This window comes from Lissotriton vulgaris, chromosome 2_2 (genome assembly GCF_964263255.1).
Source record: "Lissotriton vulgaris chromosome 2_2, aLisVul1.2, whole genome shotgun sequence".
Taxonomy (NCBI): domain Eukaryota; kingdom Metazoa; phylum Chordata; class Amphibia; order Caudata; family Salamandridae; genus Lissotriton; species Lissotriton vulgaris.
Genome location: NC_141688.1, coordinates 85,359,682 through 85,383,662, shown reverse-complemented (window position 1 = coordinate 85,383,662; position 23,981 = coordinate 85,359,682). Strand labels below are relative to the sequence as shown.

The 23,981-nt window shown below is 47.3% G+C and overlaps 1 protein-coding gene across 2 annotated transcripts in view; it reads right to left on the bottom strand.

The window, feature by feature from the left end:
• ULK3 (unc-51 like kinase 3) overlaps positions 1-23,981 on the bottom strand; it is a 249,596-nt gene that overhangs the window by 117,052 nt on the left and 108,563 nt on the right. For both annotated transcript variants that reach the window (XM_086959332.1, XM_086959333.1), the window contains exon 11: positions 10,462-10,526. In XM_086959332.1, the coding sequence (XP_086815458.1) occupies positions 10,462-10,526 (65 nt within the window). The remainder of the gene's footprint in view (positions 1-10,461; positions 10,527-23,981) is intronic.

Genomic DNA, 23,981 nt, shown 5'->3' with positions numbered 1-23,981 from the left:
ACTCTCATGATGCATACAGCATCCCATGTCCCTGAGACAGGCCATCTATCCTTCTCTTCTAGATCCTTCGTACACTCAACCCACAAGTCTAAATACAGTATGGCGTCTAGGCCATGCTTATGGTACATAAAATGTCCGGGAGTGTCCCTAGGCGGGACGGGAACTGCTTCTTCGAGTATCCCTTTCCTAGCTCCTATCTGACGTAATTTCGAAAACAGTGGCATACTTGAACCTTACTTGAACATGAACACAATAAACACAGTAATGAAAAGCAAACAATCACTCATACCACGACATTTAACACATTAAAACATTTTCAAACCGGATACTACCTGGTACATAGAAAAACATAAATTCTGAAAATCTCGAGAAACAATACTAGAAAACTGGATTACTAGAATACTTAATCACTTGATGCACTGCTAAAACAGTACAGACATACCGGTCCCATAAAGAGACACGTCATACCGTATCCACCTAAGTGAACACGTCTTGACCGGATCTGTGTACCCAGACCCGTCTTGACCGGGCACAAATTAATGAACCCGTCTAGATGCTCCCCCAGCAACGGTACTCACCGGGAAACAGAACTGAAGGCCTCGGAAACTCGACACTGGACTGGACTGGACTGCTACGGCGTCTGGCTGCTACTACTACTTCGCATGCGCTTCGGAACAGGTGGGCTTCCAGGTACCTCGGACCTTGCTCTCTCGGCTTGGGCTCTGGTCGGGACTCTCCGCATTCCTCACCGCCTCGTCTGGATGCCGGACCGCAGTCTCCGTCTCCTCCGTGGGCCTGAGGGAGATAGCAGGAAAACCCGCAGGTGCGCACAGGAGTCCGTCACGGCTGTAGAAGGGGTCAGGGGCTGCGCTACATCGCCAGCGCGTGGGGAAGGGGAGGAGTCCCTGTTCGGACGCCAGATTATGTGGTAAATAAATTTACCGGACTATTTTTCTATACCTTACATGACAATAAAGATAGCTCAAAAATGAGAGGCAGAGTCCGTGGTATCATAGTCATACGGGCTTTAATTAGGTATCCCGGGGTACTGGACATCGAGTTCCATCACCACTAAGGTTCAGGAAGGGATATTCAACATTTTATTAACATCACACAATATATATAGTAAAACTGTATAATTGAAATGAATACAGTAGGCGTAACAGGTGAAAAGAGAGAGATAAGAACACATGTGCGTAACAGGAGGCGTGTAAAAGGGCGTACACATAGGCGTGTACTTGACGAGTCAGAGAAACGTCACAAGTGGGTGGATGCTTAGAGAAAGTTTGCAGGATCAGCAGAAACCTTTGATACAGATGCGCGCGCAATTGAGCATGACGTGTAACTGGGGAGAGCTGGGGGCTTGACTTTAGCACTAGTAGAGGAGACTGATGTCTGGGGTGTCAGAACGACCTGTACCTATAGCATATCTGGTATCTTGTGTTTAGAGGATGTGTTGTCTGAAGTAAAAGGTCTCTCGGGCAGAGGCCGTTCAATACTGAATGCTAGTGGGTGCATATGGTTCTTCATGTAGTGCGCGGGGGCCATGGGTCTACCATGGTAACGGGTGCAGTAAGTTACGTGCAAGGAGACAGGAAAGCTGGGCCCTTTGCTCTGCAGGCTGGAATATGTTTACCTATTTCACTAGACTGGAATGTGTTTTTGCGGAGGCTGAGCAGATAACTTGTAGGCAAAATACCGTCTTGGCAGGCAGGCCAGGCCGAGCCGGGCACCGCTCGCCTGGGCAGGATGTACGGTAGAGGTCAGGGATGCATACCTAAACTGCAGCTTTCAGAGACAGAAAAGACTCGGAGCCTCATTTTAAGGGCCTGGCTCGGCTGAGCCAGAAAAACGTGAAGAACGTGTGTGATATTCAAAAGTGCACCATGTAAAGACGTTGGCACCATAGGCCTAAAAGCCATTTTAACGTGGTTTTCTTAGTGAACTGAATAACTGACATGTTAACGTTGGACGCAAATGCATATGCGTCTTCATGGCAGGCACGGGAAAGGAATTACACAACATACATGGAACATGGGTGCATGGGTGGGGTGCGAGCGGGGGGCACATTGGCTACCTAAAAATTTCTATTTCCTCACCTTCGAAACAGCGACATTCCCAGAAAGCTGGAAGCACGCCGAAATCAACGCCCTCCTCAAGAAGCCCAAAGCGGACCCCAAGGACTTCAAGAACATCCGGCCCATCTCCCTGCTCCCGTTCCCGGCAAAGGTCATTGAGAAAATCGTCAACATGCAACTGGCCCGCCACCTCGAAGACAACAACATCTTGGACCCGTCCCAGTCCGGATTCAGATGAAACCACAGCACCGAGACAATCCTCATCACTGCCACAGACGACATCATGCGCCAACTAGACAACGGCGAAACATCTGCCCTCATCCTCCTGGACCCGTCAGCCGCCTTCGACACGGTCTGCCATCGCACTCTAAAGACACGCCTCCTAGAAGCAGCCCCCAACCTCCTGGACCTGTCAGCCGCCTTCGACACGGTCTGCCATCGCACTCTAAAGACACGCCTCCTAGAAGCCAGAATCCAAGAGAAGGCTCTTGACTGGACCACCTCCTTCCTCTCCGGCAGAATCCAGAGCGTCCGCCTCCCACCCTTCCGATCCAAAGCCACTGACATCATCTGCGGCATCCCCCAGGGCTCATCCCACAGCCCAAGGCTGTTCAACGTCTATATGGCCCCCCTCGCACAAGAGGCCCGCCATCACGACCTCAACATCATCTCCTACGCTGACGACACCCAGCTCATCCTCTCCCTCACCAAGGACTCACACACCGCCAAAACCAACCTCCATGAGGGAATGAAGGATGTCGCCGATTGGATGAGGAGCAGCCGTCTGAAGCTGAACTCGGACAAGACAGAGGTCCTCATCCTCAGACCCACCCCCTGAGCCTGGGATGAGTCCTGGTGGCCGACCACACTGGGAACAGCACCAACACCCACCGACCATGCACGCAATCTAGGATTCATCCTCGACTCCTCCCTCTCCTATCTAAGCAGGTCAACGCCGTCTCCTCCTCCTGCTACAACACCCTCCGCATGCTCCGCAAGATCTACAAGTGGATCCAGACCGAAACAAGAAGAATGGTGACACAGGCCCTCGTCAGCAGCAGACTGGACTACGGCAACGCACTCTACGCAGGAATCCCAGCCAAACACCTATGACGACTACAACGCATCCAAAACGCCTCCGCCCGACTGATCGTCAACGTCCCCCGCCGCAGCCACATCACCCCCCAGCTGAGAGACCTACACTGGCTCCCCGTCGACAAAAGGATCACCTTCAAGCTCCTCACCCACGCACACAAAGCACTCCACAACGCCGGACCAGACTACCTGAACAGCAGACTCTGCTTCCACACCCCCACCCGCCAACTCCGCTCCGCCAGCCTCGCCCTATCCGCTGTTCCCCGCATCCAACAAACAACCTCCGGCGGCAGATCCTTCTCCTACCTCGCTGCCAAGACCTGGAACACCCTCCCTACCCACATACAGCAGACCCAAGACCTACTCGCCTTCAGAAGACTTCTCAAGACCTGGCTCTTCGAGCAATAGCAGCACCCCCCTCCCCTCAGCGCCTTGGGACCCTCACTGGTAAGTAGCGCGCTTTACAAGTACTCTGATTGATTGATTGATTGAAATGACAGCACCCACAACCGATACTGCTCAATAGTAAAAGTCAGGCCCAGAACTAAAAAAAGAAGAGCCACTTTGGGAAAGAGGTCAAAATAATGCATACAGCATCAACAGACACACCTTATGGTCAATGAGAAATTTGAGGACTACCAATCTCTAGACGTAAACACAGACATGCTTTGTGTACAGCAACATCATAGTTACCAGAAGAAAATATTGGACTTACAAGAGAATAAATCCATGAAAATAAAGGGAAAGTGACTATGGTTTGATTCGGATCGCACCAAGAAGAAAGAAGAACTTCATGTCCAAATTGCCAAGGAGGTTCTCTGCACAATACCTACAGCATCTGCAAGCTCTGGTGAAGCCAAAGCAAAATACTACTCTTTCGAACATTTGGAATATACTGTGAGCAGCAGCAAAAACGGACTAGGTATTTGCACAACTAAAAGAGTCAGAGAGGCTATGGACATCATATGATCAGGAAAACCTGCAATCCCCAAGATAGTGCTAGCCACACTTTTCAGACTCAGAAGTTATGGTTGATATCAATGTTGAGATAATGCTTTAAGGCCTCTGCTACATGTACACCATTCCTGGATCAGTAGACACTAAGTGCAAGTAGTGCGGTCGATGAAATAAGCAAGGGATTTGTGCTCCTTTAGTTCATCCAGTATTATCGATATTGACTGGTAATGTATTGTAGTATCATCTTGAATGAGATACAGGTGTTGTTAAGAGTCCATAACCATGACAGCCTTTCAACCTTAGACCAAGTTTTTGTCTGACAGCATAAAATTAACAAGTATAGCACTACAATAAAATGCCTTGGCAACCAGAGAGAAAAGTTGGAAAAGATGACAGAAATGGAAATGGATGTAAGCCTTCCTACTACATTGTCATTGTCCCACATACAGAAACACCTGAGCCTGAGAAAAAAACACCCAATTTAAGACTACATAGGACGTGACGCAGGGTTGTCTATTTGCACCAATTCTCTTCAAGTTTTACTTACACAAGATGTACAAATAAAGCTACAAAGTTTACGTAGGACAACCCAAAAGTGGTCAATATTGGTTTTCTGATTCTGCAGTAGGAAGATAGCTTCATAATCTTGACAAGGAAGAAGAACATTTAAGTGCATTTAACGGCAAGAAATGATTATTTGAAACAGAACAATATGAATATGTATAACAGAGTAAGGAACACATGCAAGTTAGCCCTAGGAGGCACTAGCCTTTAAGATTTAAATCCTTTCCTTATGTGGGAATTCAGAACACCAGCCATAAAAATGCTAAACCACACATGAAATACAACTGATGGAACAAAAATGGCAGCAAAAACCACAAGAATATTTATCAGACAACAAAATATTCACTCCCAGGTACACACCGAATTTAAGATTTAAAGCACAGATAAGAAGCGGAGGGGGAAATTCAAGAATATAGAAAAGATATATGAAGTTCGGGCCAAACAGCCAGCTAACGGGCTACTTTTTAAAGGAGATTTTATCAATCTTTGCTCCTTCATTAAAGAAGCTTACAAAAAAGCATAAAAAAAAGAGACTAATGAGGTGCTTGAATTAATCCCAGCCACTGGTAATTACTCAGGGCTGCATCCAGGTCCATTGTTATTTTGCACATCAAGCCAACTTGTTTGGTCCCAGCCGTATGAAAATCAGAATGGACCCTCCTCCAACAGGAAGAGGCCACCCCAACTGCCAGGCCAGGCCATGCTTCCCTGAACTGAAATACAAGCAAGCCAGGACCAACTTAGAGCTTATTAGGACTCATCAGCCAGGTATAGCTTGGATACAGTGACACAGGGTACATGGGACCAACGTTCATACATACAAAAAAGTGATGGATTGAATGTTTGAGATAATATCAGACACTAGTCATGACTCTGGTCTCATCCCAGTCCACCTTTATATTGAACACCATGCCACCTCAGTTTGGACTTAGCAATATGCAAATCAGCCTTCACCCTGCTCGAATGGGAACTACACGAACTGCCACGCCCTCACTGTACTGGAACACAAACAACCCAAGACGATTGTCGCCCTAGTTAGGGCTCATCAGGCATGTGTATCTTGGTTCCAGTGTAACAGTGTGCACGGGACCCATGTATGGACATGCTTAATGCAACTCCGACTTCAACAAACTGTTCGGCCAGCCCCCGCTAGGGGGAGGAGGGTGCGGCTGAGCTGTTTGCTCGTGCCGGTTTCGGGCTATTTTGTTACAGGGGGCCCTATCACCGACCCCCGGTAACAAAAACGGCCCCCACCCCGACCGCCTACCAGGGAAAAACCGGTGCCCACTACAGTCAGTCCGGCCCTGGCCATGAACGTTGATAAGAGGCACTATTTAGTGATCCATGAGAAGGAAGTCATCCACTATGAAACTAGATGATATAGGAAAGATGGTACATCAAGAAGTGGACTGAGGCCAGGCATATTCAAGGCATGTTAAAGGATGTTAAGTCCATTGGTCTGATATGAACGACAGGAGTTTGCTTACTACATCTACAATGGCCCGATAATTGATGCTCCTGTAGAAGCATGAGAAGGAGAAGAAGACAAGTGGAAGAATTAAGAAATTCTCAACGTAGATATACCGTTGGTTAATAGTGCAAGATGGACCAATATCTATACCCATATAGTAGTATTTTACTTTGTTAGAGCAGGCAACTAGGTTCCAGCCGAAAGGTACACTATATGTACACTACACGATTTTCCCTCTTTATGTCTTACACATGACATATGGTGGAGAAGTGTGGCTCAGGTGTTGGAAGCGGCAGACCCGGAAACTGAGATCGGCCCTGGACCAGGGTTCAATTCCCCGCCTCGGCGGGTCTTGGGCTCAATAATTCCACGGACTCGATAATTCTCGCTCCGGTGCCTTCTCGACTCACGGGTTCACACTCTGCGACTCTGGGCAATAGCTTGCTTAATCTCCACAACGGCCCCTCGCGGCGGGATGCCTGGCTTTCACCTTGTGGATAACCCTGCCGGGGTTATCTCACAGGGGAATACCAGGACGGGTTCCCTAAGCAAGCGCCGGGAAACCCTTTGTGGGTAGCTGTGCGCTATATAAGCTCAAATACATTTACATTTACATTTACATATGGTTGACATGCTTTAACACACATTAGGCTGCTAATAACCAAACTGACAATAATTTAGGTGATAATATAAGGTAACAAGACATCTACAGTAATGTTTAATAAAAAATAAAAACAATCACTACTATTATTTCTAATGTGGTGTTGTATGTGTGAGATCACCCGCCATGGTTTTCTTTCCTCGATGTAAACAGTATAAAAGCAGCGTGTGCAAAAGTAACAACCCGCTTATCAGCAAAACAAACAGCCTTCCAAAATGTAGACATGACTCCCATGCAACAGATTGTCCAACAATAATTATTTAATGATATCTTAGGTATCAGAGTTAGCTCATGGAGCATTAGAGAGGCCTGAAAAGAACGTTTTATTATAGCAGAAGCATCTGACCAACATGTGATCCGCCTGGAACACTATGGTGGGGTTTAGCTCAGACCAGATTGTAGACATGAAGAGGGCAGGGAATGCGATTCTGCCAGAACTAGACATTACACGTGAGATTTATTTTTCACAGGCTTACATATTACACACATTTAACATATGAACTCTATGAGAACAAGGTACATACATAAAAATACTACAAATTGAAGTAGTTTTTTTTGGGGGGGGGGGGGGGGGGTCCATTAGGGAAAACAAATAATAAAAGTGAACTAACAGAAAAATATCATTTAGGTAGGCTTTTCTGCTTTTAATTAGTATTAGTCCTGATTTACAGAGGTTTTTTTGCAGTGTTTTTAATCAGAGGTTATCAGTGTTTATTTGTTTGTGTTCTGTAAAAAGAAAAATAAAGAGCTGGTATCTTTCTAGTGCTTATAAATCATTTTGCTGTTATTTCTGTCCTTTGCCCTTTCATTTCTCTTGTGAAATCTACCTTACTTCGATTCTGCTACTAACTCCCTTATTAGTACCCTTTCACTAAATCTGCATTTCAAATAATGTTTCCATGTTTCTCTCACATACATGCATGTCTCATTTTCCAGCTCTCAAACTTCTCTCTCAGCAGTTCAATACCACCACATGTGAAGGATGTGCACTGAAGAGATTTGTATCTACCTAATTAAGATTTGGCCACAGCAGATAAAAGGGTAATGTTGGGCATTTATCACATTGTATTGGTTCTCTGTTCTTCAGAAAAATATCAAACATAAACCGAATAACGATTTTCCACTCAGGATATGAGGATAGTAGATGGATACATCATGTGATACAGGCTTAACATACTTTACAGAGTGGCTGTCCACGAATAAGTTCTCCCACGTAGTCGTCGGTTGCAGCACACCGCATCCCGTAGAGGGGTGCGAAGACCCCTATGATGAAGCATGACACCAAGGGGCCTGTTGGTGTGTGAGGGGTATTCAAACAACACTGAGTGTTCCCCACCACAGTAGGGACCACCTTAAACCGCCTAAGTGGATTCCACTTTGTTTATGTATTGGAAAGCACTGCAAGGACTGTGCTTCTGCCAGTCGTGTGTAAGAGAGTTGTAAGAGGCACTTTGCAGCACACACTGTTCTAGTGAATTTGTATCTTGAAGGAAGAACAGGCTCAGCTCAATATGTTCTGAATAAATGTAGTCATAGTGATGTTCCTAAATGCCAAGCCTTCAGCATCATTAGTTCCAAGCACCATTTTGACATGGAGGAAGAAGGAAGGACAAACTTGGCGATGCTAAGGCAGTGTTATGAATGCGTTCAATGTCATACAATATCTATGCGTTATGGGACGTGGCAGGCCTTTGACGCGCTGGTTTGCGGCCTCATTCCGAACTCACGCAGCAATCAGCCTTGCCACACTCCGCCACAAGTGGGAAGAGGACCTGGGTAGCCAACTCACAGATAAGGAATGGGCTGGAGTGCTTAAGAGCCCCACACGTATCCCTATGAACATGCGCTTCTGTTAGATACAGCCTTACATTATCCACAGAGCATACCTCACGCCTGTGAAAATTATTCAGTACTTTAACCACGGAGATGCAGCGTGCCCGCTGTACGGAGAGGTAGGGGCCAATCTACTACACATATTTTGGCCCTGCCCCAGGGTGGGGGAATACTGGAGGGATGTAGTCAGTCTGCTACAGAAGAGTACTGACAGGGAGCTGCCCTTCACTTAGCCCATATATTTATTACACAATTCCGCAGAACCCCTAGTACGAAGGTCACGTCTAGGTTTATAGATCTGGGGCAGATAGTGGCCAAGCGACTGATTAGTAAAAGATGGAAAGCACCAGACACCCCACACAAACAAGCTTGGCCCTTTTCTACGCTTGCGTGGCCCAAAGCAGAGAGCCTCGCTATTAAGCGCGAGGAGACACTGGGCCTACATAAGGTCCCTATTGCCATATACTGGGATACCATCTACCTCGCACTACAACGCAGCCTGGGTACGCTGACCGCGGACCTCTGACACTCCAGCCTCTGGCAGTGCTTAGACTCTTGAGCGACAGCAGCGTATGCGACGCATCGATCTCCTACAGGTGGGCACACACTACCTGTGGAACTCAGTCGACACACACTCTAGGACTGGGGTAACAGTTGATCGCTGTTGAGCATGTGAGCTACATACCATGTAGTGTATGGATACACGAAGGAGGGGAGGGCACGGGATGAATGTTAACTGTTTGCGGTTTACACTGTGCACTCCTCCTTTTTCTTTTACCCCTTTTCTTTTTCGGATGCACAGTTCCTAGTTTCTATCGTTAACAACGAATTTGTTATTGGTACTTATTTGCAGCTGAGCACCATTGCTCCTACTAGTTTCATGTGACAGTATCTTCACATATGTGCAGCAACAGACATTCACCAGCATGTGTGGCCTGGAAGGCACCCATAATGTGGACAATGATGTGATCATTCTGCCTTCCTATTCTCCCTTCTTTTCCTGTCTCTCACTCCTCACCTGCCCCCTAGTACAGGCCGCCAATATATCTGTCAATCACATGCCTAACTGCTTTGAGCATCACTCCAAATGTGAGCTGTAACAATGCTATATGATATTACTGTACCTTGTATGTTCACTGTGGCGCCCAGCACGGCTCGCTATTTCATGTGATTTAAGTTGTACTAATTTCAAAATTCAATAAAACAGATTCGCAAAAAAAATTAATGCGTTCAATGTCAGCGAGAAGGCTCAGAACGGCTCCTTGCACCTGATTTTGCTGCAGCACATGCTAGTTAACAAGGAGCAGTGTTGCGTCTTCTTGTAACGTAAAGCGGTTTACCATGACCAGAGTAGATTACAGCGGGAGCATTCACTACATAAAAGCGGTTGGAGGAAATGGTTCCACTTGTATTTTTTTAACACAAAAGGGGAACCAAAGGAGTAAAAGTGCACACAAATCCTATATTTTCCGGTTTATACTGAAAAGGATGGTGTTTTTTTAGTAACAATTTTTAATTGAAAAGCAGACACCCTTCTTTAGGATAAGATATATTTATATTTTTCCATTTAACCAATATTGGAATGTAAGGTTGGAATGTAAGGTTGGTTTGAGTAAGCAGCTCAGTGTCACAGCTCACAAAATCCCAGCGCCACTAGCTCTCAGACAACATGCAGCCTTAGCTTGGAAAACTCCACATCAATATATGCTTGAACCTGTAGCCCTTGCATCAGTCTGTACCACAAGAGAAGCACATGCCTACTGCAGTGAAGTTAAGTCAAACCCACCTGTTTGTACTCATACCTTGGCCACAGCTGCCGAAGCCACATCCAGCGCAGCGTACAGACGAGGCTTGTCCTTGGCCATCTCTGAAATCAAGACAAAAGAAGTCAGTGGTAGCACGTAGGATCACTGTAATGTTCATCTGTAGGGCCCACGTGATCTATAGTAGTGCCATGTAATAAGGCTAACTACTTTGTGGGTAGCATTTTATGCTAAGGTCCTCAAACAAATTGCAGTGCTGTGCGTTGCACTCGCGGGATCGAGGGCAGAGCTAATTGCTGATGGCCTCCACATCACTAGTAGTACTGTGTACTAGGTCATCTGGATCAATGGTCGTGCTGTTTATGGGGATCCTGTCCAACAATTTTTATGAAATAACTTGTGTACACTCTAACCTGGTGGTATTGTAGCAATGTACAAATGCAGCAGAGGAAGTACGAGAACTGGGGTATTGGCAAGAGAGCCTCTTTCAGTGAATTCCAGCCAGAAGTTTGGAGCACAGCAAAACAACACCTAGTTCAACATGGTCTATTAGTAGCTTTTGAATTTGAAGCTGGACTGCATGTTGTTGAGTGGGATCTGCTTGGTTTTTCATTCACGTATGCTGGATTCTTGAGTAGGATAGTCTTGTACGTGATATCAAGGACTTTTTCAAGATTATTCTGCTGGTCTCTTAGTAAGTCAATGGAGGTCACTATAGAGTGAGCTAACACTGCCAATCATTTAATTCTTCTACTTAACCATATTGCCTAGAGGAGTACCCTTTTGTGAGGCATAAATGTGACTATCAGCAATCATGTGAGGAGGGTAATGCCTCCATCCAGGTGTGACAGATCCAAGAAATTAATGGCCTGGTGGAAATATTGCAGTTTCATTGCTGCTTTGACCTTCTCAGGGAGGTGGATTCTATGGCAAATGCATTTATGTTACAATTAATGCTTGATGAAGCTTATTATTGGGCAAGTAGCACACTACAGTGTCTGGGGGTGCTTGATTGGAGAGAGTTGTACTGCAGTGTGGCCTATGTGGGAAACACTGCTGTGTTGTGAGAGACTGACCAGAGCGGTGTTCCTATCCTGACTTAAGCAATGATACTCAAGCATTTAGAAGAAGGAAGTTGGAATATATGTCCTATGCTAGAAGTGTTATGGTGTCATACGTGATGAGTAGTGGAATGCTCTACTTGTTTTGCTGTGATCACACATCTGCACTTATGAGTGGGGTAGAATTACGTAGCGCAAGAGACAGGTGCACATGTGCACTTGCCTACCATACTCGACAGGACAAAGGCTCCGGTCCATTGTTGGGTTTGAACGGCAGAAGACCATCCAATAAAAGGTTAATGAATTAGGGCTAATCATGGTAAATGCTTTTTGGAGTTTACCCCATTGTGTTAGTGGACATTCCTCATGCAACCACTGGATACTGGGAGACATAACTAGTAAAGGGAAGAGGTCACTCAAGAGTGACAGAGGAGCTAACCACCAACATGCACTGAACACAAGCAGTCATGGCAAGGGAGCTGTATTCTTTACCCAGGGGTGAATGACGAGTAACTCTAAGGCATACATGGGGGAAACACCAACATGGTATGTGGTATTTACAGCCCTTCCTGGGAAGGCAGAGGTAAATCAACAAGCATGCACTGAAAAGAGAAAACCCTGGTAAATTGTGTGAAGAGCCCACCTAGGAGCAACATTGGGGTAGCCCCAGGACTGCACTGAATACAGGCAGCAGTGGCACAAAATATGTACAGTCCACCCAGGAGCAATAGAGAAGCAAATCAAAGGCATTTCCTGCATACAGGCCCAAGCTGGTATACAAATCTACAAGCAAATAAAACCAGCCAGATGATAGACAAAGGAGACAAATAAATGTGGCAAGTCACACAAAGAGGTTATGACAAAGCCCAGGTCACATGTGCCTACCAAATGACATTCCCTGTTCTTAGTAGTGAACTACTTGTAGGCAGTAAGGGTAAGATGTTCTCTGCTGTCCACACAGAAATAATGAAGGGAGCAACCACGGGCGTGCACATGCAAAACGAACCCATGTGAAATGCTGTTTAGAATCCATCTTAAAGCCAAAGAGGGCTGTCCATAGGCATGCAAGTGATACAGCCAGTTGAGACAGCTCTATAGAGCCTATGAAGAGGTGAGGTGGGTAGGCTGTGGTTGGCCATTATAATTATTCTCACAATCCACCCAGGATTGACTATAGCAAACCCCAGGCACACACAGGATACAAGCAGAGATGGTAAGAGCCCACCATGTAGAGAGAACTAGTGAATCATGTTTGAATCTGGTGCGTGGAAGGAGAATAATTGGTAGACTAAGTGAAATGAAGGAGCGAGTTTAGAGGTGGGTAGGGTTGAGAGGAAAGTCAAGAAGCGAGGGTTCTGCAGGAACATATATGCCAATCTTGCTTTATGCCCCCCAAAAGTAGTGTCACAACACCGTTTTAAGTTCAGTAACGGGTTCTTTGAGAACCGTTATTGGGAGAAACTGGAACAAGTACAGGACTCTTGCTAGGACATTTATTGCTAACTGTATTGATTCTATCTAGCCAAGAGAAGTACAGTTACAGCCATCTGCCCCTTAAAGACATCAACAGCTGTATGTAGCTTGCGTAGCGGTCTGCAGGATTCGATGTAATATGAATGTCTAGATATTTGATGGACTTGCTTGTCCTCTTAAATGATGTATGAGCTGCTAAGGCTTCTGCTTCAGCTTGAGATAAAAAAGGAAAATGCTACTTACCAGTATGCATCTGTTCTTGGGTTGTAGAGCTGCAGAGTTACACACTGTGCATAGATCGCCACCTAGTGTTGGGCCCGGATGTTTGCAGTTTGTTGTTGTCCTGAAAAGTTCTTTGGAAGTCACGAGATAGGTGACTCCTCCTTTGGACCACATTGCGCATGGGCATCAGCTCCATCCTCAGATTGTTTTTTCCACCATCGGGCTCTGATGTGTTTCCTGCGCTCTGGTTTGGAACCGAATTTCCTTTGATGCGCAATCCTTACCCGGTTCGTCAGTATTGTCTCGATCGCGATCCACATAGACACGATTCTGCAACAACTTCGAAGTCTTCGATTCCGGTCGTCGACAAAGGCATTCGGGCCTACTTAGGCCTCATCTTCTGGCTCATGGAAAGGACGCCATTCAAGAAGTGTCCTCAATGTGGGTTGAAGTTTCCACACACCGATCTACACGAGGTGTGCAACCTTTGCCTCTCACCGGAGTACGAGGCCAAAGACTGTTCCGCTTATGCCTCTTTGTGCGCCAAGAAGACGATTCGGGACCGACGAGCTCGAAGAACAATAGCTCGGTCGTCAGCTTCGATCCCAGACAACATCTTTGGAGAGGGCGTCGATGTGCCAGAACACCAGCACGGCGAAGAAAGCTCCAGCTCTTCTGATGCCGAAGACTCTGACGTCAAGGACATCACTCCAGCTCAGCGGGTCGTAAGTAAGACCGTCGGCCACAACCCTTCCTCGGCACCCTCAAAAAAATCTTCGGTCACACCCTCATCTACGGGCCCGGGTGCACACAGAGACACTGCTTCCCACGCCTCGCCTTCGGGCCCGGCAAAGAAGCCTACTAAGCCTCAGGTGGCTTGGGCTCGAGCCAGCATATTCCTGGTGCCGATCTCTGGGCTTTATCAAACAAATGGACTATCCCCCAGATATCATCATGCGTCCGTATCTCCTGTACACGTCAGACTGATTGGGATGAATAAGTGTTGATAATAGTATCTCTAACATGTTAGGTAATATGTTAGTCTTTAATTTAGCATCTAGGTAAAGCTGAACTATGTGTGTATATAAGGCTCATAACAATACATATTTTGGCACAAATTAGATTTAGTGGCCTGAAGATAATGACATGGAATGTCAATGGTTTAAGGGTCCAAGCTAGAAGACAAAGAATTTTAGAATATTTGAGGCTTTGTGATTCAGACATTGTTTTTATTCAAGAATCCCATTTGGCAAAAGAGGAGTGGCCAGCAATAATAAAATATCAGCAGTGGTTAGATCACTTAATACATACATCTCAACATTACAACAAAAGGGGTGGCGATACTGATTAAATAATCCTATCATAGCTTGCTAGGGGAAACACTAGTTGACCCCTTAGGGAGGTGGGTTATAGTAAAGATAAAAGTACAGGGGTTTTGGATGGCCTTAGTGGGATGCAATGGTCCCAATACAGATGATACAACACCTCTAAAAAAAATATTTTTACATTTACTGGAGGTGAATGTTCCTATTGTTATGGGGGGTGATTTTAACGTTCCTTTGGACCCAGTTCGGGACTCTACATCTGAAAGGTCAGCAGGGGCAGTCCCAAAAACGAGGGCAGTGATTAAACAAATAATGCAAGACTTGGCCTTGATAGATATTTGGACTATAAAGGGTACTAGACCTCAACAAGCTGCAGGGAGATATACCTTTCACAACAAAAAGCACTGCCATAGATCGAGAATAGATTATTTTCTAGTTTTGTCCTAGATTAGACAACAGATAAACAAGGTATCGCAAACTCCAGAACACTTGTCCGATCACTCTGCATTATCTTTATGTCTCGAGATAGGGCACAATATACAAGAAAGGAGATGGACGCTGAACAGATCCCTTATCTTCGATTTAACAATAATAGGGGATCTGAAACACTTTACAAAGGAATTCTTTGGAATAAATCTCGGGTCAGCACCTTTAGACAAAGTCTGGGATGTGTTTAAAGCATATCTCAGAGGTACATTAATAGGCATCAGTTCCTCCTATAATAAAAAAAAACAAGAAAGAACTTCAAGTATTAGAAGAGGCAATTAAACAAGTAGAGGGGAGTGTAGAAGATTCTATAAACAATCAATGATATGGAATTAACAAAAGCAAAGGCTAACTTAGCGGATTATCTGGAGATCAAAGTAAGACAAAAATGGGAGGCAAGCAAGTTTGCGAACCATGACTATGGGGAAGGCTGTGCTAAATTCTTAGCATGGAAAACTAGGGCAGACTTCGCCAGGAATACCATTAAAGAAATTAGAAACCGGGCTAGGAGTAACTTAAGAGGAAGGCATTAAACAAGCATTCTCAACATTTCTCCAAGATCTTTATACAGAGAAGCTAAGTCCAGATATGGATAGAATAGCAGATTTTTTTCAGGATATAGAACTTCCAAGTCTTAGCGATGAACTTAGAGAGGATTTATCAACACCCTTCACGATAGAGGAAATCTATAGATGTATCAAAAGTTTAAAGAAAGGGAAAGCGGCAGGCCCGATGCTTTACCTAATGAAGTATACTCTATATTAAAGGGAGAATTAGCCCCCATTGTATTGGATTTGTGTAACTCTATTTATATCTTACAACAAGAGTTACCTGCATCATGGTTAGCAGCAACTATAGTTGTATCACTCAAACCTAATAAAGATCCAAGGCTCGAGGAGGAGGAGCTACGCGGGCATCCAAGATGGTCGCGTGAGCAGAGAGCTCCCGAGACCCGCGCCGTCCTTCTTTACCTATCCTTCACCTATCCTGGTCATTTTGACGGGCCATTGCAGCGCTATCTTCACTGATGCTAACGATCCTTTTTTGGTCGAAAACGGACCCTGGGGACCATTTTTCTGACATCTGCAACTTTTTGGCCTGCCTGCGGGCGCGACCGGGGACTCGGCTACCCACTGTGGCCGACCTGTAGTTGAACAACAACGGCTGACTGGCATCTGGCCCACCGGAGGTGTACTGCTTTCACTTTCGGTTTCCATCTCTTTGTTCTTGTCTCCTCCTACTCTGCCTTCGCCTGTTGCCCTCACAGCCTGCACCTCCCTCCATAGGACTGGCACGGAGGTCGCGATACTCCCATTTCACTGGCACGTCGGAGTTTCGAGACTTTTCCTCCTTCTCGCTGCTTCTCCTGGCTATCCGGCCAACATTGAACGTGAGATGGCAACCAAAGCGGAGGCCGAAAAACGCCGGAAGGCTGCGACCCGGGGGGGATCGGTCCAGTCCAACATGATCGAACGCTACACCCAGCCGCGAGGCTCCCCCGGGGCCACAAGCGTTGGTGCTGAAGGACTTCAAACGGACATGCCATCTTCGTCGGAGGTATCGCTCCAAGATCTTTTGGCTGCCATTACTGGACTTAAGGCCGATATGAGTCAGCAATTCGAAGCCGTAGTGTCCAAAATAGACACGGTGGCGGTGGATGTAACTCTTATTCGGGCCGACTTAGCCAAAACGAATGAGCGGGTGAAGGCTCTGGATCTTAAAGCATCGAGTCTGGTGACGGACATGGCTGAGGCGCAATCTGAGATTGGTAATCTGCGTGCCTCGCACGATCTACTGCTCAAGCGGATGGAGGACTATGACAACAGGGCCAGGCGGAACAACATACGCCTGGTCGGAGTGCCGGAATGTGATGGTGCTGTATCGACCGACCTGTTGGTCGAGGAACTTATTGTCGCTCAACTGGCTCCGGCAGGACTCAGTAAGTTCTTTGCCGTGGAGCGCGCCTATCGTTTTCCAGGAGGGCAAGTGAAGCCAGGGAACCCACCGAGGCCTATTATTGCGAGGCTTTTTCACTACCGGGACAGAGACGCTATCCTCCAGGCCGCCCGTAAGCACGGTCCTTTGAAATATGACAACAACTCTGTCTCCATATATCCCGATTTCACTCCCCAAGTGCAGCGACAAAGATCAGGTTTCCTTGGAGTGAAGCGTCGCTTGAGAGATCGGGGACTGAAATACGCCATGCTGTTTCCGGCCCGGCTACGGATCGAATTTCGAGAACGTGCCTACTTTTTTGATCAGCCTGAACGTGCTGCCGACTGGTTGGACTCGTTGCCGGCAGATGACTCTGGAAGCGGAGGCCCTGGTGGTGCGGAAGGTGGTGCAACGGCCCAGGAGTAATTGGGGCCCCAGAGGTTCTGATTGAGACTATGCAACGTACTGTGTAAATTAACTTTGTGCTTTATGTTACTGCCCGTGACGGTGCGGGAACGGGTGATTTCTCCCTTCCTCCTCGGGGGGTTCTTTGTGTAGATAATATGGGGCGACAGGCACACTGCAGTTGGGGGTGGCTTTTTAGTCAGCAGGGGTGCAGGGAGGGGGGTGTTGTAACGGGTTTTGATTTTGGGGTTGGTTTCTGGGGACTTGGTTGTGTTTCGTTTAGTTTGTTCTGTCTTGGTTTTCATGGTATTTCACATTTTGCAATGACTTTCAACTGTGGGCTCTGCTGGTGGGTGGGGGTGGAATGTCTTGGCCACAATGGGGGGGGGTGAAATGCGGGTTCTTTCTTGGAACGTAAACGGGTTGGGTGATAGGATTAAGCGGGGCATTGTACTGCAATTCTTGAGGCGCCACACCCCAGATGTTGTATTCCTTCAGGAGACCCACTTGATTGGAAATGCTTGCAAGGCCTTAGACCGCCGGGGTTATCGCCTGGTTGCACACGCTGGTTTCACTTCAGGTTCTCGGGGTGTGGGTATCATGGTAAAGTCTTCCCTTGCTCTTGCCATTGACGAGGTTATCCTTGATGACCGTGGGCGGTATGCTGCTGTTTCTGGGAGGTGGGAGGGTAAACAGATCGTGTTTGTTGTTGTCTATATCCCCCCGGGACTGCAGGCTACCACTTATGCTGATCTTGGCAGAACTCTCCTTGGGCTCCCGGACGGCTTGTTGATCCTGGGTGGGGACTTTAATTCTGTGATGTCCGGTGAATGTGATCGGTTTCCCCCTAGGGTATTGTTGCAGTCCCAGATGTGGCTCAGTGAGATGGCTGATACTTTTGGCTTCGTAGATGTCTGGCGCTCACTACACCCCACACTCCAGCAATACACTTTTCACTCTGGTGCACATGGTAGCCTCTCCCGTATCGACTATTTTCTTATGTTAGCCTCCACTCTGTCCACTGTTCGGGAGATACGACATCTTCCCCGGGGTATCTCAGACCACTCCCCCTTGCTGATTACGATTTCTGTGGGCGGTCTACTTGGCAACAGGGTCCCCCCGATTCCTCCCTGGCATTTTCGAAACCCCCGGCTCCGCTCAGATTTGGTTAAGGCAATAGATTGCTACTTTTCTGAGAATGTGGGCTCGGTCACTTCCCCCACTGTTCTTTGGGAGGCCTTCAAGACGGTTATTAGGGGTTCCGCCCTATCATTCATTGCCGCAGAGCGTAGGGTCAAGAGGGAGGCTGTTGTGGCTCTTGAAACCGAAATTACAGCGCTTGAAAGTGAGCTGGGTGGGAATGACACGCCTGCACTGTTACACACTTTGGATTTGAAGCAGGCAGACTATAAAGCCTGTGTCACGGATGCTGCCAAATTGATGCGGGCGAATCAACTAGGCCGACTGTATGACGTGGGTGACAAGGCTAGCAAGCTTCTTGCGTGGCTGGATAAGACTGAACGTGCGAGTCGTGTTGTTCCTGCCATTATTCGTGAATCTGGTGTGAGTGTTACTGATCCGGGTGAAATTGTTGATTGCTTTGTGGACCACTTCCGAACGGTTTACGCGCCTGTTAGCGATCGTGACGAGGCCGATTCCAGGCTACTGCTGCGTGACATCGCCCTGCCCACTGTGTCGGATGAGGACTGCCTTGCCCTGGAGGCCCCTTTTACTGTTGATGAGATTGCCCTCGCAATCCGATCCCTTCGCTCGGGAAAGGCGATGGGCCCTAATGGACTCCCCATTGAACTTTACAAACTTTGTCCCGACAAGATGGCCGCCCACCTGCGTCACATGCTTCTCGAGGCGGTTGAGGCTGGATGTCTCCCCCTTGAGCAGCGCCTCGCTACCATAGTCGTCATCTATAAGGACGGCAAACCTCGTGACCGCTGCGCCTCGTACCGCCCCATTTCCCTCCTCAACGCGGAACCCAAAATCCTGGCTAAGGTACTGGCCAATCGGTTGATTAAGGTGATTTGCGACCTGATTCATCCGGATCAATCCGGTTTCATCCCCCATAGGAACACTGCCCTCAATCTGCGTAGACTCCACAGCGTTCTCGCGAGAGCTCCAATCCTCGCCGAGCCGGCAGTGGTCGCTTCCCTGGACGCCACAATGGCATTTGACACTATCGAATGGCCCTACCTTTGGGCGGCCCTCGCTAAATTCGGCTTTGGCCCTAACTTCATCGCATGGGTCAAGCTTCTTTACGAACGGCCACTTGCTCAGGTCGCGGTGAATGGTAGGTGTTCGGACCCCTTCCCCTTAGGCCGTGGCACGCGTCAGGGCTGTCCGCTCTCCCCGCTCCTATTCGCATTGGCGCTCGAACCCCTTGCCGCATGGCTCAGGTGGGAACCCTCTATCAAAGGGATCCGATGGTCCCCAGACCTCGAGGATCGTGTCTCCTTGTACGCGGATGATATCCTCCTTTATCTCACTTCCCCTCAGAAGTCGCTCAACGTTCTCTTCGACGTTCTCACGTCCTTCGGTAAGAACTCGGGACTTGTCATTAACTGGACCAAGTCCTGTGTCTACGTCATAGCTGGTACGTTGCCGCCTCTCCCCCGCAGGTTTCCCATTCTTGTAGCGGCCGACGGCTTTAAGTATTTGGGGATCTATGTATCCATGACCTCCTCTGTCCGCTACGAGCGAAATTTATACGCTCCGCTCCGTAGACTGAAGCAAGACGTTCGACGTTGGCGCGATTTGCCTCTATCTCCATTGGGCCGGGCGGCACTCTTTAAAATGATGTCGCTCCCCCGATTTCTTTACGCCCTGCAAAATTTCTTCGACCCTGTTCCGGCTCGCTATTTCCGTGAAGTCGAGAGTTTACAGCGACAACTTATTTGGGATGGCCGTGCCCGCATTTCCTTATCCAAGCTCACGCTCTCCTGGTATGATGGGGGTATCGCGTTGCCGGATATTAGACGGTACTACTGGGCCTCACACCTGAGCGCCATCAACCATGCGACCTATGCTCCGGAGCCCGCTCCCGCCTTCGCCTTGGATAAACTACTGTTGCCTGGTGGCAATTTTAATAGGGCTCTGTATTCAAAGGCACCCTTTCGACTCCTTACGGGCCCGACGAAATGTGCAGTGCGGGCATGGAGGGACGCTACCGTGGCCACGGGCTGGGGTGGTAGGCTGACACGTAAGACGCCACTGTATGATTCGGAACGGTTAGGCAACCTGTGGAAGACGAAAGGGTTTGAGAAATGGGACATGATTGGGATCAGCACGGTGGAGGACCTGTGGGCACGGGGCGCGGTTAAGTCCTTTGAGTCCTTGAAACTGGAATACCGGCTCGATGATAGAGAGCACTTCCGGTACATGCAGGTGAGACACGCCTTGTCTTCGGTCTTTCCACCTGGTTCCGATATACCGCAGTCCTCCCCCCTGGAAGATCGAGTTCTAGACGGCCACGTCCCGGATAGTACCATCTCCTTAATCTACAAAAAGCTTATTAACAACAGGGCTGACCAGCTTGAGAAGCTCCGGGCTGCCTGGACGGCTGACGGACTCGAATTAGACGACGAGGACTGGCAGTCAGCTGTGTCCTCCCCTAAGGAGGTGGCTATTCCGGCACGGCTTCGCTTCGTCCAGTTGAAGATCCTCCACCGTGTGTATCTGCCTGGGGTGCGTCTGGTGCGGATGGGTTTGGTTTCGGATGGACGATGCAGGCGTGGGTGTGGGATGGATGGTACCTTTCGTCATATTCTGTGGGAATGCCCGATGATTGCAGCGTACTGGTCCAGAGTGCATGATGTTATGAGTCGTGTCACGGGGATCCCACTACTTCCCGAAGCACGTCGTTGTCTCTTGAATGTGTGGGAACCGTCTGATTGTAATGCTGCCCAGACACTTTGGGTTACCCTGGGCAACATGGTAGCAAAGAGAGATATCGCACAGCTCTGGGGCTCCCCTAGATTACCATTGCTAAGCGCCTGGAAAGAGAACATGGACTGGTCCATGTTCCGAGAGAAGACTGTGTATGAGGCACGAGGGCGTCCAGGGAAGTGGTCCAGAGTTTGGGCTCAGTGGAAAACTTACCGCGGAGATATCTGTGCCCCTCTGCTTGACTATGAGGTCCCTTTCCCCTCCTCTCCATGATTTACGTTCCTTCTCTACTTCCACTGCATGCTCTGTTTTCCCGCACGTGTCACCCCCCCCCTTGCCAGCATCCTTTCTCCTACATCACTTTCCCCCCCCCCACCTCCAGCAACCCTTGCCACTATGATACCATGTGTTTGTGTGTTGGTGTTCTTTCGACAAAAACATAAAATTAAACCTTTCTTATCCTACTTGTATGATACTATGCTCTCACCGACAATGTGGACTTGATGGATTGCTTCAGCAACGTACTGTCTCAGAATCTACTTTTCACTCAGCCTGCTTATGTCATAGCGGCCGGCCCTGCGGGGTTGTAGGCAGACGCTGTGTATTGTGCACTCGTAAATAAAGGTTTTAAAAAAAAAAAAAAAAAGATCCAAGGCTCTGCGAGTCATATGGACCGATCTCCCTACTCAATTCTCACAACTAATTACAAAGAGACTGGAGAGGGTGATCGGTCTTCTGATTCATGGGAGCCAGAAGGGTTTTATCAAGGGTAGACACCTTCATGACTTAACCCAGGAATTAATTGACACAATCGATCTTGCCACTACAAACCTTAAACCCCTAACAATCATGACTTGCCACACAGCTAAAGCATTTGATAGGGTTAAATGGGTGTTTTTACAGGAAATATTACGGAGATATTAAATTTCTTTATAATTGCCCAGTCGCACATGTCTTGGTAAATGGAACTTTGTCACCACAGTTCAAAATTGGCAGACGCACCAGGCAAGGGTGTCCCCTCTCTCCATTACTTTTTGATATGTATATTGAGCCGTAGGCTATTAAGTTAAGGGCATGTCAAGAAATAACCCCTTTTTAGTATGTAATGGATGGGAGAAGAAAATAAGTCTTTATGAAGACGATTTAATGATCTTTACTGGTCATCTGCAAGAATCAATAACCGCCATCTGGGACACCTTAAATAGTTTTGGGGAAATATCAGGCTCTGCAGTAAACCAAGATAAAACAGAAATTATGCAATGGAGTACGCACTATGGTTCGGAGCAGAAAAGGCAAAGCATAAAATATCTGGGAATAGAGGTGGTACAGGAAATCGAATTAATAGCAAAGGTTAATTTTGATAAAGTTACTGCGAATGTTACGACACAATTACAGAAATGGGATGCTCTTCCCCTATCATTCTTAGGGCAATCAAATCTGTTAAAAATGACAATTCTCCCAAAATATACTTTTCTATTTAATTCCATTCCTCTGGAGTTTAAGAAGGAATGGATAAATAAGGTACAAGGTCTCTTCACTAGCTTTATATGGGCAAAAAAAAGATCTCGGATAGCTTGGCGAAAGCTCAGAGCCGGAAAAGAGAACGGAGGGATAGCGTCCCCAGACCTTTTGCAGTATCAGAGGGCATTCCATTTAAAAATCTTCAGGCAACTATTAGGTGATACACCTTTTTTTTGACCGCCATTTCAGGCCTTAAAATCAGTCTACAAATAACAAGCCAGGTTTTTCTTGTTTAAATTAGGCGACCCGAAATTTTACAGGAAAGTGGAATTAAAAGTTTTATTGGCAGCATGTAGGGGGTGGCAACAAATAAGAGTACTACTACGCATTCCCTACTACAGCACATTGGCCCCAATATGGAATTCACCGGGGACTCCGTTCTGCTTACAAGACTCAATCACAAAAGTAATTCAGGACAAAGGAATAGAAAGGTGGGGAGAGTTATTGGAGGATGCTGTTCTAATTTCATGGCAAAAGCTTCAAAATATACAAAGGGGGATGTCTCTAAATTTAAATATCTTCAACTAGTAAGCAGGGCTAAATCGCTCAAAAAAATTGGTGATGGAAATGGATGGTTTGAACGTAAGGCAGTTACACTCTCACTTGGACAGAAGGAAATTGCCATATGGTATTGGCAGCTGATCACAGATTCACAGCAGTGGCCCGGATCGATCTGGAGGAACGAGTTGCCGAGCTACAATCGGGATACCTTATGGCAAGTATCGAATATGCTACTTACCAGTATGCATCTGTCCTTGGCATGTAGGGTTGCTGACATTCATATCTGTGCATAGATCGCCGTCTAGTGTTGGGTCCGGATGATCGCACATTGTTGTCCTGGAAGAGTCTTCGAAGTATCACGAGATAAGGTGGCTCCTCCCCTGGATTACAGTGCGCATGGGCATCGACTCCATCCTCAGATTGTTTTTAGCCATTGTGGCCAAGATGGAGTGAAACTCCATCTTGGCCACAATGGACACGGGCAGATTATTATACTGAAAGGATTACTTAGGCCGATTGCTCCGCCAAAGAACTCTTCACAGTATATAAGGAATTATCCTCTCTGGCCTGTCTGGAAGAAAGAGCAGCTACCTCGGTGCAATCTTGCAATCAGATAGCGGACTACTTTCATAAAAAGGTACAGGATATATATGCCGCCTTCTCCAACACAGCCAGGGCCGGTTCCAGCGACCAAACCCTGCTGAGTGAGGGACCTTCAGCCACAGATAAGCTG